Source organism: Anomalospiza imberbis, chromosome 3 (genome assembly GCF_031753505.1).
Source record: "Anomalospiza imberbis isolate Cuckoo-Finch-1a 21T00152 chromosome 3, ASM3175350v1, whole genome shotgun sequence".
Taxonomy (NCBI): domain Eukaryota; kingdom Metazoa; phylum Chordata; class Aves; order Passeriformes; family Viduidae; genus Anomalospiza; species Anomalospiza imberbis.
This window is the reverse complement of record NC_089683.1, coordinates 15,208,385-15,222,933: the sequence shown is the minus strand read 5'-3', so window position 1 is coordinate 15,222,933 and position 14,549 is coordinate 15,208,385. Positions and strand designations below refer to the sequence as shown.

Here is a 14,549-nt window from a genome sequence, read left to right as displayed (position 1 = left end):
TGTAAAAAAAGAAAGAACAAAACCCATCCTGTTCCTGTACACCCAGCAGGGCACAGCAAGTGACTTGCAAAGTCATGGAATCATGGAATAATTTGGGTTGGAAGGGGCCTTTGAAGGTCATATAGCCCAACACCCTGCAATGAGCAGGGACATCTTGAACTAGATCAGGTTGCTCAAACCCCGGTCCAACCTTGTAGGTGCCAGAGAAGCCATGACTGCTCAGCCCCATGTGTCACAAGAAACAAGAAGACAAAGTGGGGATATTTGGAATATTTAGGTTTAAATGTTGTAGTAATACAAGCATCATTTCAAAGCATACATGTGTTCAGGTACCATACCTTGTGTTCATGTGTCATGTTATTCGTGTAGTCTGGTTCTGAGTAAAAAGCTGCCAAATGGTATTGGAACAATTATTTTTAGATTTGGGACTGTATTTTTAAATAAAAAAATAGCAATTATTATGCTGGATTGTTTTGAGGAAGAAAAATGCATTTGGGCTTAAAGGCTTGAGTAGGATTTAGCTGCTGTGCATTGCACTAAATTCCCCTCGATGCCTTTGCGATAGATTAAATAGACGTTATGTTGCCTCGATGAGGAGGTGTTCTTTGCTACAGCAATGGTGACAGGAACAACGGACTTTTAAAAAATGATTTTCATTTTGGTTGTCCTCCCTGTCAGGTAAACTGTCGCTGGAAGAGTTCATCAAAGGTGCCAAGAGCGATCCCTCCATCGTGCGGTTGTTACAGTGCGACCCCAGTAGCGCGAGTCAATTCTGATGAGAGCGGACAGTGTGCTCAGAGAACCTCGGCTTGTGTCCTTCAAGCTTTGCTCGCAAACGGATGCCTTCTCAACCATCCCTCCACACTTCGCGGATAAGACCCCGTTGCCAGATTGTGTGTGTGTGTGTCCGAGCGAACCAGCCCTCGCTCCCCCCACTAACACCAGTGCAGCTCTCCTGCGGCAGCTCCGTTTCTGCTTCCCCGTAATGTTACCATTCACTCTGCACATTTTAAACATTAATCGAAAGGTATGTTTACATGCAGCTACGAGAGAGTTCAATGGCTGGTGAGATACCACTTCACTTAGTCCGTGAGAAAGGTGATGTTCCCATAGTTCCCGAGAAGATGCTAGGTAGGACTTTTACCCAAAGTAGCAGATGGTAGATAATTTATTTTGCTTCAGAAATTACTATGTTGGAAAATAAAAAAAAAGAAAAAAAAAAGTGGACTGAATGGAGTAGAAAGTTAAAAAAAAAAAAAAAGGATAAAAAAAAGCAGCTTTCCTGGGCATGGTTCCAATTTTCTTTTTGAGGAAAATTGCTTGCACTTATCTAATGGTCTTTACTTTCTTTTAATATATATATAAATTATATATATATGGTGAAGTAAAATTTTAAATATTTAGGTCATCTATTTAAGGCATAAAATAGAATTCAAGCTTTGTTTCTTCTAGTCGTCTGTGATTTATTCAAATCTTGGAGATTGTTTTTTTGTGATATTTATGCATTAGCAAATTGCTGTTCCAAAAGAAATGCATGACTAGCAGTTTGTGGATATTTCACTCTGTTTAATTCCTGAATGCAAATATTTGTTCATTTTTACTGTCAGTCATTCCAGCATTACTGTATTAACAAAAGACCTGAAAGGAGTTCATCCTCATTTTGTATTTCTCAGTGGAGTCCTACTTTCTGGTGGTTGCTGCGTTAAATGGCTTTTGAGTGCCCCGAGGTGATGTGACTGGCACTGCTGTTCTCAACTTGGCTACACCTCCTCCCTTTTGCTGTCGATATGTTAATAGTCTTGTGCATTCCAGTGTTATTTAATATCTGCCTAATGCCAAGAAATATTAATTGAAATAAAAGACTACTTTTCTTGTCACTGCCTGTCTTGATCTAAGCCATGCACCAAGTTCCTAGTGTCAGGTATTTGGAGAAGGGCAAGGATGGCTCCCTGCACAACATCTCCCAGTCTTGTCTGAGACACAATTCCTTTAAATGCATAGGGGTTTTGGGAGCTGGCTGTTGTGGCTGGGTTAACACAGTGGTGTTGGTGCCTGTGGGATCCAGCTCCATGCCAGCTGAATCCAGAGTAAAGATTGCAGGAAGGTGACAACTCAATTTCTGCTGGATGCAGAGCAACTCAAGGCAATGAAGGAAAAGCTGCTGGCTCTGCTGGCTGGGCTACCATGACCACAGCTTTTAAAAATAGAGTTCCTGTCAGGTACCAGGTACTTGCTGGATTAACATTTGACATTGGTAGCATGGGAAGCAGTTTTCTCCACATTCATCAGGTCTGCAAGTAGCTGTATAAGCTGCCCTCTCTACAAAATAAAGTATCAAAAAATTATTTGGCCTGAAGTTAATGTTGAGCATGGAATGAAGGGATTTTTGCTGTGTAGAATGTTCTAGTAGTGGTGAACTACAATGCTCTAGTATGTGATAATACTTTTAATATTAAAAGAAAGAAAGAGAAATGTTTGCAGTATCCAAGTGGAAATACATTTAATCAGACTTGGTCTACAATACAAACTTGTGTCTGTGCTGCCAGCAAAAGAGTGTGTTCATTTTTTCCCCTGGAAATTCAAATTTGAGAAATTAAACCAACAGTCCTTTCAACCACAACACCCTGCTGATGAGGCAACCCTGAAAGGGATGTTGATCAGAAGCCTGCCTGTTTTCCCAGGGTGAGCCTAGCAAAAAAGCCCAACTATTGAAAAAAATGTAATTCCACAGTAGCTGATAGTCTGTTTCCAGCCTGCTTGTGTTCATGCTGTCAGTCTGTCTGCCAGAAGATGCTGGAGTGTTAGATACGCTGCAGATGTTCTTACACTAATGACTCTTCTTGCATGGGTTAGGTCCAAAAGCAGCTGTTTAGATGTGAACTGGCCACCATGGGCTTCATCATTTCTCTATCATTCTTAGAGTGTGAAAAAATGTCTTTGACCTTGTCCTGGGATGGTACCTCTGAGGGGGACCACAACATTTGACTCTTGTTTGTGCATTTTTTAAATTAGTCAGGCATATCTTCAGTAAAGCATTGCATGATATCTTGGGTATCAAAGATGTAAAAACTGTTTTGCTGTAGCATTCATAAATGAAGCAGCTTTTTTTCATTTGCTCCTCTAAGTGGAAATATTACTGCCTTTCCTGGCATCTCACTTCTTCTGATTTCCTTTGCTGACTGTAGTGAATAGCAAGTTTAAGTAGCTGTTTAATAAAGCCCAAACTCTTCTCATTTGGAGAAAGAAAAATCTCCTTACAGAAGCTCATTTTGATAAATAAGCTTACCTTATTTTTGCAGAAAGAAAGTGAAAGAATCTAAATTTTAGAGGTTAGAAAGTTCCCATTTCTTTGATGTTACAAGTTTTTCTCTGAAATGGACCAAGGTATCCATGATGGAGTTTGCTGCTCACCACAGTCTGACAAGCCCCTGCGCAGCCCTGTGCAGACACTGGGGTTGTGTCCTGCTTCATTGGACCCAGTTTCTCTTGTCTTTCCCTTTGCCTCTTTAAACTTTCCAATCCTAGATTTGAGGCTTTTTCCAGTTATCCCTCATTGTTTTCATAGCTTTTAAGGAGTTTCTTCTTTTCAGGGCAAGATGATTTCATTTCCTACTGGGACTGTCACAAATTATGTAAGATGGTCCCAGCTTACTTTATGGGAAGAAGTGAAGGAAGATGCCCAGGAAAGGCGGTCACGCATGGCATCCCAGGAAAAATGTGAGATGCTCTGAAGCCCAACCAGGCTGAGCTTTCTAAAGGTGGCTTCTGATATGGGGAACCTTTTAATTGAAAGGCCAGCTAAGTACTGGAAAGGGTTTTACCTGCTACTGCCAAGCAGCCCTCTTAAAATCAGACCTGCTTCAGAGGCTGAGGTTGTGCATCCACAGTCACTGGATAACTTTGATCATCTTGGCTGTGCTTGATCAGCTTCTAGGAGGATGTCTCTGCTTTCCTGGCTGGTAACAAGGACTCAGAGGGGAGAACAATTTCCAGGCTCCTTCTCCAAGATGTCATTTGCATGTTGATAGTGGCAGAGTTCAAAACCAACTGAGAAATCAATGAAAAGATAAGAGAGCTTTACTCTCTTACATCCCAGGAATGTCTTTCATAGAGGGACTATTGTGTAGAGTGGTTAATCATTTGGGAAATTAAGTCCAGGCGATTAATAGGAAACTTCAACTTGTAAAGTGGTTTAAGTGTTTTTGTGAATTGTATTTTTAGTCAAAAATGGAGTCAAACTTAGCAAAAGTAGTTTAGTACAAAACAGTCTTATCACTGTGTCCACTTTTACCTCACTTTAATAACCTATGTGATTATTTTCTCGCCGTGGAGATATTTAACACTCTGAAAACTCTGGCTAATTACTGCATTAATTCAGGCTTTTCTGTATGAATTGCAGGTCTTATTAAGCTAATTCAGAATTATGTCATTGTCTTTCAGATAAAGTCTGTCTGGTTGCAGCCTAACTCCAGCATGGTTGGCAGAGGTGCTTGGGTACAGTCTTGAGTGTCTCCCTTGCCAAGTTTGAATTGGCCCTTTGTTTTTAAATCAGACCCTTTGCAATGTATTTTTAGCATTAGCCTCTGAGTAATAAACTCCTGTGAAGAACAATGTGCACATTTCTGCAAGCACAGGGCAGATGGTCTCCATGGATAGTCCTCTATCTATTATGCAGGGCTCTATTCATATTTAAAGGTTAGGAACAGCCATCGACTTTAATGGTCCAGTGGGCAGACTGGCATTTTGAGCTACCTGTGCTGCACCACGGCAGATACAGTGCTGATGAACCTGATAATTGCTGTTATCTCTTTTGGGAGGAGAGCTGCTTTATTGAAAAGAAGGAAAAGGGTGAGAAAGGAGAGCAGAGCATTTCTGTGTAGGAGCTTTGGAGACATGCCTGCATCGCTGGGAGCAGTGTGACTGCAAGCAGACCTTACCTGTTGCCTACACATATGCAGTGTGGTGGTTTGGATGCAGACACACTTCTGAACACTCTCCTGTTCACTGTGGCTAAAGGGCAACCAGTGCATCACCAGAAGGTCAGGTTAATCCCAGGCTTTCAGCCATGTCACACGAGTCAGAAACCACTGCCAGAAGGAGGCAAGGAACTGTCATGGCAGCAGCCTGGTGTCTTTGGGGACAGACGGGCAAGGTCATGACCATCAGTTGGGTGGGTTATTTTAAGAGCTAGCTGGCTCTTTCAGATGGAGGAACAATTTATCACAAACAAAATCTGTATTGATTGGGCTGTCACTGGAGGGAATTATCTCTCACATGAAGGTGAGAAGCAGAATCCCCTCCTTGCTCCTTCCTACACACATTCCTACACCTTGGTGTTTGGTGTTGCTGGGGCCTGAGTGGGTCATGATCAGCTGCCTCAGCAGGGTCACTCAGGCCATTCTGCAGGAAATGAGGTGTAAGCAAGGGAGCCCATTTTTCCCTGGCACTTGGTTGTGCCTTCTCTTTCCCAGCACTGAGGATGGGTTCTCTGCAGCAGAGAACAGGAGCAGGGACAAGTCCTGCCTAAGGGTCCCATCATGTCAAAGTCACCCACAACATAAACTTTCATTGGTTTTCCCAGGTCAGGACACAGACAACTTTCCAGTCACTATTTACATTTTGCTTTTTAGTTTCCAAGTACTATCCTTAAAGCCTAATGTGGGTATATATACATTGAAACAGGATTGAATCTAGATTTTCATCAGCAACATGTGGAGAAAAGTAACCTGAGAGGAGACCTTATTGCTTTCTACAACTACCTGAGAGTAGGTTGTAGCCAGGCGGGGATGACTAACAAGTAACAGGATGAGAGGAAATTGCCTCAAGTTGCACCAGGGGAGGTTTAGGAATATAAGAAAAAAATTTCTTCACTAAAAAGGTAATCAAGCATTGGAACAGGCTGCCTAGGGAAGTGATTGAGTCATCATCCCTGGAGGTATGCAAAAGATGTGTAGATGTGGCTGTGGTTTAGTGGTGGACTATATGACCTTACAGGTCTTTTCCAAACTAAATAATTGCATAATTCTGTGCTGCGGCTGTAGGTGGTTCTGCTCCAGTCCTTCCTCACTCACAAGAGCAGCCATGTATTTGTTCTATGTATTAAAACACCTCTAATCCTTCCTTGACTTGTTTGCACAAGAAGATGCAAGCTGCTATTAACCCCTGGTGCCTCCATGGTGGGTACATGCAAGAAGAAACACCTTGTTCCTCCCATGTGGGGTTTGGGTTGTAACCCAACCCATGTCAGTACTGTGCTGAGCCTGCACCAGCGGTTGTGAACTCCAAAGGAGGTATCTGGCAGGCAGCCTGACCTTTTCACCTCTGTAGGACCCTTGTTCCTGCTTTTAAGAACTGCTCTACTGCATCTTTGAATTTCCTTACTGCATCTTCGCCGTGGCAGTGGCTGCAGGGACAGCCCATCCCACACCTTCTACACATAGCCAGGAGACTCTGTGGTGGAGATCTGTGGAGCAGGGCTAAAGCATTCCTTGCCAGGTCTTAAACCAAACATGAATAATGGGCACTAAGAGAAATCAGGCTTGTTTGAAGAAACACTGAGATGCCCAGGCTCAGAGGAGAGTGCCAGCTAACTCACTAGGATATTGGCCCATCCCCTCTCATGGAGTAACAGAACTGAGTTAGGGAAAAACAGAGCTGGTACAGATAATCCTCTGCCTGAAGCTGGAATTTGTCTTTCATTTGGGTTGCTCGGGAGCAAGATGTCTTTATGAATGGTTTTTAAAGTGTTTTGGGAGCAATCTGGGGAAATGCCATGTGCTGAGCATCACAGCATGGAACTGGGAGCACCATCCTCTTGGGGACACTGAGCCCTCATTTGCTGCAGCTTGTAAGAGCAGCAGGTTTCCCATCTCCAGCTGCCTCTGGGTTGCTGTGTGGGAGCTTCGGCCTCCCCGCTCTAGTGCAAAGGTTCAGTCACAAAATGGGGGTGGGAGAAGAGACCCCTCGTCCCAGCAGACCCAGTTGGTGTGAACAAACACAGCTCCTGGGGCTGTAGCAATGACTGAATACATGTGTTTTTCCTCTTTATTATTTTCTTTAATATTTTTCTTTAATATTTTCCTGGACCCTTTTCAGGGTAAATTCCACTGCTGAGTGGATGCATGGGCAGCAGGCACAGTGCTGGCAGCTGGTTCCTCAGGGACAAGGTGGGTGCACCAACTGTGCCTTAATACGCCATTAATGATTAGGAACAAAACACAAACATTACAGACACTTTCCTTGGAGAAAATAAAATAAACTCAGCTAATTGCACAGCCATGGTTATTCCTTTGCTGCTTTCCTTATGAAATATTAATACATGTGAGGCTCACGACAAGCAGGTTTGATGCCTGCTGAAGGACACAGGCAGTGCCATTGCATGTGTGTGGTGACACCAAGGAGCAGGGCTGCCTGCACACTGTGGACAGTGCTGGTGCTTGAGATGGGTTTCAGGTGCCAGGGTTTACCCCACCCTGCGCCATCCTCCATCTCACCAGCATCGTGTGCAGTGAGGCCTGAGGCAGCTGCTGCTGGCAGACACCCTGACCACTCTGGAGAAATGTGATCTTTGGGGAAACCGGCTTTCATAGCCTTGCTGTGCCCCACCTGGGTAGCCTTGGGGGCTAAAGATAACCATGTGTAAAAGAAGAACTTCACTTTTAAGCAGGAGTGGCTTAAGTCAGCTTTAAAAGCAGCTGTTGAACCCTTCTGAATTACTTGGCAGGGAATGCCATATCCACTTTTCATTGAGCTGCTGGTGCTTCAGGCACGTCACCACAAGTCCCCTGTGGGGCCTGCTGACAGCTGCAGCGTATAGCAGGGCTCCTCAAGCAGCCCCCTGTGGGACTCCAGCTGTCCCATGAGGATCCCAATGTCTTCTGGGACCAAGGCATCATGGGCCACATTGGTGAAACCTTCAGGATTGCTCTCTTGATGAAACTCAAGAACTCCAAGCCTGCTTAGACCTTTAATAACTGCCAGCGCTGCTGCTAGAAACTGGGGAAAAAAAAAAAAAACCCAAAAGAAAAACAAGAAAAAAGGTCTTTTCCCTTTTTTTCCTTTGAGTGTGATGCTTTCCTGGGGTGCCTGTGAGGGAGATGCTGGATACTCTGGCTGCACCTCCATGTGGCCCCTCCTGTGCCCACCACATGGTATTCAGATGCTCTCTACACAGCAGAGGCCAGGGACACCTCAGTTGCTATGGCAACACAAAAAAGGAGACAGAGGTTTAATTTTTTTTTTTCTTTCAAAGCAAAGCAACTTGCTTGAAAGCCCACTTTCTATTTTGGGTGACTTTGCAGACCCCCATGTTCACCTTCTCTGCACAGTTCACAGCATCCATACTGGGCAGGATGCTTGAAAGGAATAAAACATCCCTGGCCAGCAGCATGAGAGCATGTGATGGTCTGGCAGCCAAGGCAGTGGAAGGGACCCATGTCTTCTCTTTCTCTTCCCTGTTCTATCAACTGTCTAGCAAAGTTACTCTCAAGGCACTTGTGCTTTGCACTCCCCTGCATTTTTTGGTGGAATTTGGCATCACCTAGAATACAAGGGACAAAGACGACTGTGAAGGACAATTATGATGAATTTTAGGCCTTTTTTAGGCTTCTTCCACCCAGCTACAAGTGTCAGTGCTCTTATGTGGCATGTGTTTTTAAACTTCCTTTTCATGCTTGAGCCAGCACCAATTGATGGTAACTCCCCCAGTGGCCCATGCTTGCTTGCTTTGGGTGTCCCACAAATCCCAGCAAGCCGCCTCACAGCTGAATTTGTGGGCAGGCAGCAGGCACAGGTGGCAAGGGGACTTTCTTGAAAATGTTTGTCAGCTGATGCCACCAGCAGTGCATGAAGCTGATGGTACTGAAAATGTGGTTCCTTACTGCGCTGCTTTATAATCACAAGCACTTTCTTAAGGGTAAGGCTAAATGACCTGCCTCTGGGGTTGCCTTGTTCTTCCCTAGAATGAGCAATTCCCACCTCTGTCCTGAAGTCTGAGTCACTTCATAATTTTCACCTCCATCAGCAGCACAGCTCTGTCTTAAAGGCTTTTTCTGAAGATAGACTGCTGAAGTTTATTCCTTCCTCAGTAATGTGATTTAAATCACCCTTCAATCACTAGTCATTTCCTCACCTTGTGGCAATAAGGACAAATTAGCAGCTTAAATAAGAGAAACCTGCTTCTAGGAAATGGGTTTTATTTAGAGTGGGTTTTTGAGAAGTGGCTGCCAAGCTTGGACTAGTTGGTTTCTCTGCTGTGGGTGTATGAAGGAAAATGGCACAAACAGGAAAAATGGCACATTCTCATGTTGTGCATGACAATGATGCAGAAGGAAAGGGTTTCTGAGTGCTGTAGTGGGGTGCTACTGGAGCACTGTAGTCATCCCTGCCTGCATCCTCTCTTCACCTGCACCAGAAGAAGCTCATTGCCACAGTGGGTAGATTTTTCTGAGCGGCTCAGCACAATCTGAAAGTCACAGATTTCGGTGCTTAATCAAGCCCTGAATGGTGAGGGAGTCTGTCCCACTGATGGTATGAAGCCACTTGCATCATTGAATAGCAATGAGATTTACTCTCCAGCTTGCCTCCAGATCATTCCTTTTCCTTAAAAATAGGGGGAAATTATTTTTAATATGAAAAAGAGTTATGCTGGGGAAGTGTTAAGACCCAGCTGCAGGGGTTGGCATGACGGGCTTGCCTCTGGAAACAAAGCTCAAAGTTCACTTGCTCTGCCCATGGGATTGAGAGGATTATTGGTACTTCAGAGAACTGACCACAGCCTTACCAAGACTGGCCACCTTGGATGACTAATTAGTGATTTACAAGGAGTTGGAGCCTATAGACATGCTCTGTTGTGTCCTGGAAGAGAGGATGGAGTTGCACAGTGAGTACCTGAGTAAGCTGGGGTTTCATACAGATGAGAAGAGCTGAAGTGAAAGTATTTGACCCAGGCAGGCTTTTAACTTTATCCATGTATCTTAAAGTAGCAAGCTTATTTTTTCATTCCAGAATAGTGATATTTTACTCCTTATGCCACTAGCATGGTGGTGAGAAGCTAAGCTATTTAATTTCTTTTCCTTAACCAAAGTTGCAACCACTGCTATGGGTGACAGTGACCCAAGTTGAGGAGTTGCTGCCACCTAAAATGCCACAGGAAAGGCTTTCCAACAGTCTGCTAAAATGAACAGAAAGAAATTGCTTGGATCGGGTGGTAGCCACCTGAGTGCACCCAAAGAACAGAAGGATGAGAGTGCAACCTCTTTCTAAAATCGGCCTCCAGCAAACATGATACCAAATTATTAGCTGGAGTTTCTTTTAATCATTACAGGGAATCACTAAGGCACTCCAAATCAGTAAGCCTCATATCTGGACCAGAAAATATCAGTAGAAACTATAGCAAATTACAGACATTGCAGATGCTAGATAAATGTGATGTATAAAGGGAAGAGATAAAATGAGCTCTTACAAATGGAAGTTGTGCCTGATAAAACCGTGATCTCTGCAGGAACGAAGAGGTAACTCATTCTTAAATGGTCTGAAAAGGGAATGATGGATGGATAGAAAGATAGATAAAAATAAAGAAGTTTACTGGTGATACAAGATTGTTTAGGATCATTAGAGATTAGGCAAAATATTGCAGAAGTTTTTCTACATATTGATTTTGAGGCAGCAAAGCTACTACCCATTAACTAAAGCTTAGTTAAGTTACCTAATATTAACTAAAAGGAAAAAAGGACTCTAAAAAACAGTAGTTCTAACCATTCATACACTTTGAGGTCAAAATTTACATGGTATTGGGATCACTTTGGGTAGAGGTCTGAAAATATCAACTCAGTGCTCACCTTACAAGACAAAGAAGCTTTTGGAGAGCCTTACAGTTTAGGATGTTACTGACCTGGGTAATATGGTTCCCTCCCTGGGCATCACAGTCGTCATACGGGGTTACGCTGGCCTCTAGGACCTGCCACCCCTGCTCGGGCACAGCATGTCCCACTGTGCAGCCTGCATGTCCATGTTTCTGTGCCTTTAGCTCTTTGCTTGACAATTTAAAGTCTCTACATGGCAGCTGGTACCTGGCTGAATCACACACAGTGCCAGCCATACCTGTGCAGAGCAGCGGCAGGAGGTTTCCCAGCTGTCTAATGCAGGCAGGGAACATTTTGATCGGCCCCTCTTGACCCTATAGCTAATGCAGGCCAGAGAATCTGCCTTGGTAATTTGTGTAACAGGCTTGTACCTTTGGCCTGAGGCTGGAGACAATGTCAAACATCTGCTGCTGGACTCCTGAGGGTGACGTCAATACTCTTTTGTCCTAAGTCTGATATCCGCTCAGCTGCATCCATCTCTCCCAAAGACAAATTGTACTTTATTGCAAGGTATTGCTCAGGACAGAAAAATCTCATTAGATACCAGCAATTCAGCACTTTACACTCATAGTAATAAATAATGACCAGGCTAGGTTTTTTATCTCCCTTTTCACTTTTTCTTTCCTTTCTTCCTTTCTGTTGGTGCACAGACTCTCAGGAAGAATAGAGGAGCTGGCAGGATGGCAGAGGATGGCTGCAGAGGGTCCCTAAGCATTACTGGGGACAGTATCAATAGGCCAGGGCAGCAGAGATATGCTCTGCCTTGCTGCAGTCCCACTGGTATCCTCTGCCCAAGCAGGGTGGTTTTCTGCAGGAGACAACAGCAGTGGGAAAAACTCAGGGCCTCTCCCAGGGCATGTCTTGGGGTGCATCCAAGGGCACACCCAGATGAAGCTGTCCAGCCCTGGGTAAGGGGTGACCTCCACCTCCCACATGCAGTAGGCACTGTAAGATAATCTGTCTCCAGCCTTCCTTGAGCAATGGGATGCTTGTTTGGTCAGGAGTGCAGGGAGCTGGGCATGGCTGGACTCATCTGCTGCAGAGGTTTTTAGGGAACCCTCACTTTTCCAGCCTGCCCTTACCTCTTATCGGCTGCAGACACTTCAGGGAGTCTCCGTTGTGTCCCGCAAATCCCTGTACTTGGTGGCACTGGGCAGAAGAACGCTGGGAGCTGCTGGCAGCCCACCTGGAGGGATGCACCCTGGGCAGGGTGTACTGGGTCTCTCTGCTCTGACCTCCTCCCTCCCATCTTTCCTTGAGCTCAAAAGCCAAAGGTTTAAGGAGTTATATTTTCCCTGCAAGCTTTGTTTCCTGCTCAGCTTGCTTCAGCGCCAGTCAACTTATTTGCTGGTAATAAAGAAATTTCCTCTCTTCTCCCAAAAATGTAGTGTGGGGGCATTAACCACAGCCTTGGGAAGGTCCCGGAGCTGCCGGCCTTGTGCTGCTGAGGGGCAGGGGGCAGCAGCCAGACTCGCAGTTTGGGGCTGGACGCGGCAGGGTGCGGGAGGAGCGAGGCCCTAGCGCGGGCTGCTGCTGCCATCTAGCCCTGGTGCCGCTCAGCCCTCACCCACGCCGCCTTCTTCGGCTGCCTTCTGCCCACGTTACTGCTTTGCTGCAGCTTTCCTCTTCTGAGCCACCAAGAGAAGTATCTTTTAAGGTCTCTTCGTGTAGCCCACCCTTTCCAGGAGTGCAGCCGTAGCGGCTGCAGGGCCGGGCCGTGCGGGTCGCTCTGCCCTGCTCCCCACAGGCTCTGTGCACCGCATCCTTCCTCCCTGAGATTCACCTCTCCTGGGGGAGGACACCCGCCGCGCCCTGCTGCTGGCATGGTGATTGGATCCAGCGGCTCTCCCAGGTCCCTGTCCTAAGGACACCACCAGTGTCCTACACCTGAGGCCGGGAAGGCTTCTCAGCTTTTGAAGCCTTTTGCTCCCTCCAATGTCTGCAGCTGTCCCAGGAGGAGAAGCAAACAGTGATCAGCACATTCGGCTGGGGACACAGGAAAACTTCCTTAGGAAGGTGAGAGGCCGCCTTATAAGGGTCAGGGCTCCTGGGTGAGGAATCTTCTTCACACCATGGAGCAGGATGAGACTATTCCCTTTGTTCCAACAGCAACATTGTTTCTTTGGTTTAGCATCCATTACCGGTCCTCCCTCACTATTTTTTCTTCTTTTTTTTTTGAGGCAGGAGTGGGTCCTCTCCCTTCAGCAGCTCCTCAGAGGGCGCTGCCCGGTTTAGATCCATTTTAGCACTGGAGCACAAACCGTCAACAAGCAGAGCCCCAGAGAGGGGCAGGCAGGCAAGGCTGGTAGTGTTGGCAAACCCCATTGCTGAATTGAGGGAACTGTGCTGCAGGGCTCAGCCCCGTGGCACTGCCAGACCCACTGGGGAGCAGGGTCATGACAAGCACACTAGGGTTGGAAGGGACTTCAGGAGGTCTCTAGCCCAGGCTCCTGCTTCAAGCAGGATCAATTGTAAGATCAGCTCAGGGCTGCTCAAGACCTTGATCTGTCAGGTCTCAAAAGCCTCCAGAGATGGAGCCTGGCCAACCCCATTAGTCCTGGCTGTCCCCGTGAAGCAAATTTCTCCTTGCATCCAGCCTGCCTTCCAGGTTTCCAGCTTGTGTCCACTGGCACTTGACACCCACAATCCTGCAAAGCTGCTCTACAAAAGGTGGCATAAATCAGTTCCATGCACTTACTCAAAAAAAAAAACAAAACAAAAAAAAAAACAAAAAACCACTGAAACTCTGACAACAGCAAACCTAAATTGACCCCAGCAAGAGAGAAGAATAAAAACCATCACAGAAATTGCTACTGAAAGAACCAAGTCTCAGACTGGGCTCCAAGCAGGAAACTGGAAGCTGACAGAGCATTTGAGGTAACAGCCTTAATAAATAATTAAAGAAACCCTATCTCTATTTGACGTTTTCTGTGTATTAAAACCCTCACATCCGCTTTCCCATCTCTGTGAATGGATGGAATGAGAGCTTTGGTTGGGGATTTTTTTTTTTTTTAGCTGTGCAATATCTTAATTATTGCTTTGTACATACTTTTTCCATGTACTTTCTTATTTCCATTTGTTCTCTCTAGTAACATCTCACTCATGCTGTGCTGTAACATCGGGAGTGTGGGATTCATTTGAAAGTTTTCTGTTTCACTCCTTTCCTCCTCCTTCCCTGGCTCTGACCAACAAAGTTTCTTGGATGAATTTTTTTTGAGCTGAGCTCCATCTTGTGGGCTCTTCTGTGGCGAATTAGTCACCACGTCCTTATCTCTGGGAGGATCTTGCTTGGCTCTCTGCTTTGCTTGCAGCCAGGTATAATCATAGAATCAATCACAGAGTTAGAGAATGGCTTGGGTTGGAAGGGACCCTTAAAGACCGACTAGTTCCAACACTCTGCCCCTGGAAGGGACACCTGACCACTAGAACAGACTGCCCAAATAACCCACAGGGGAATGAAACCCAGATGGCAGAAGAAGGTGAGTCCCATAGTACCTGACCCGTAAGGAGTTTGGGAGCCATTCTGGTTGGATGCAGGAGAAATCTCCCTCCCCAGAGTGAGCAGTCTCTGGCAAGTTGGATTTTCTTTTGCTTTTCACTTCAGTCAGATGTTTTAATTGTTTAATGCATGCTTTGACTGAAAAAAGTGGGACAACTGTTGCTGAGAAATATTTATTGAGCTGTTAT

At 45.5% G+C, this 14,549-nt stretch overlaps 1 protein-coding gene and 1 long non-coding RNA gene across 4 annotated transcripts in view; one reads left to right on the top strand and one right to left on the bottom strand.

Annotated features, from left to right (window-relative positions):
* Window positions 1–1,877, top strand: part of HPCAL1 (hippocalcin like 1) — an 81,263-nt gene extending 79,386 nt beyond the window's left edge. For both annotated transcript variants that reach the window (XM_068183468.1, XM_068183467.1), the window contains exon 5: window positions 679–1,877. In XM_068183468.1, coding sequence (XP_068039569.1) covers window positions 679–776 — 98 coding nt within the window. In that variant the 3' untranslated portion in view covers window positions 777–1,877. The remainder of the gene's footprint in view (window positions 1–678) is intronic.
* Window positions 1,205–12,160, bottom strand: LOC137470299 (uncharacterized). Of its 2 annotated transcripts, XR_010996989.1 has the most exons (3): window positions 11,234–12,160; window positions 4,938–5,131; window positions 1,205–4,047 (listed from the first exon to the last, which is right to left on the bottom strand). It is a non-coding gene; the product is annotated as an uncharacterized lncRNA (long non-coding RNA). The 2 variants fall into 2 exon arrangements; XR_010996990.1 differs by lacking the exon at window positions 4,938–5,131.
* Window positions 12,161–14,549: the final 2,389 nt, after the last annotated feature.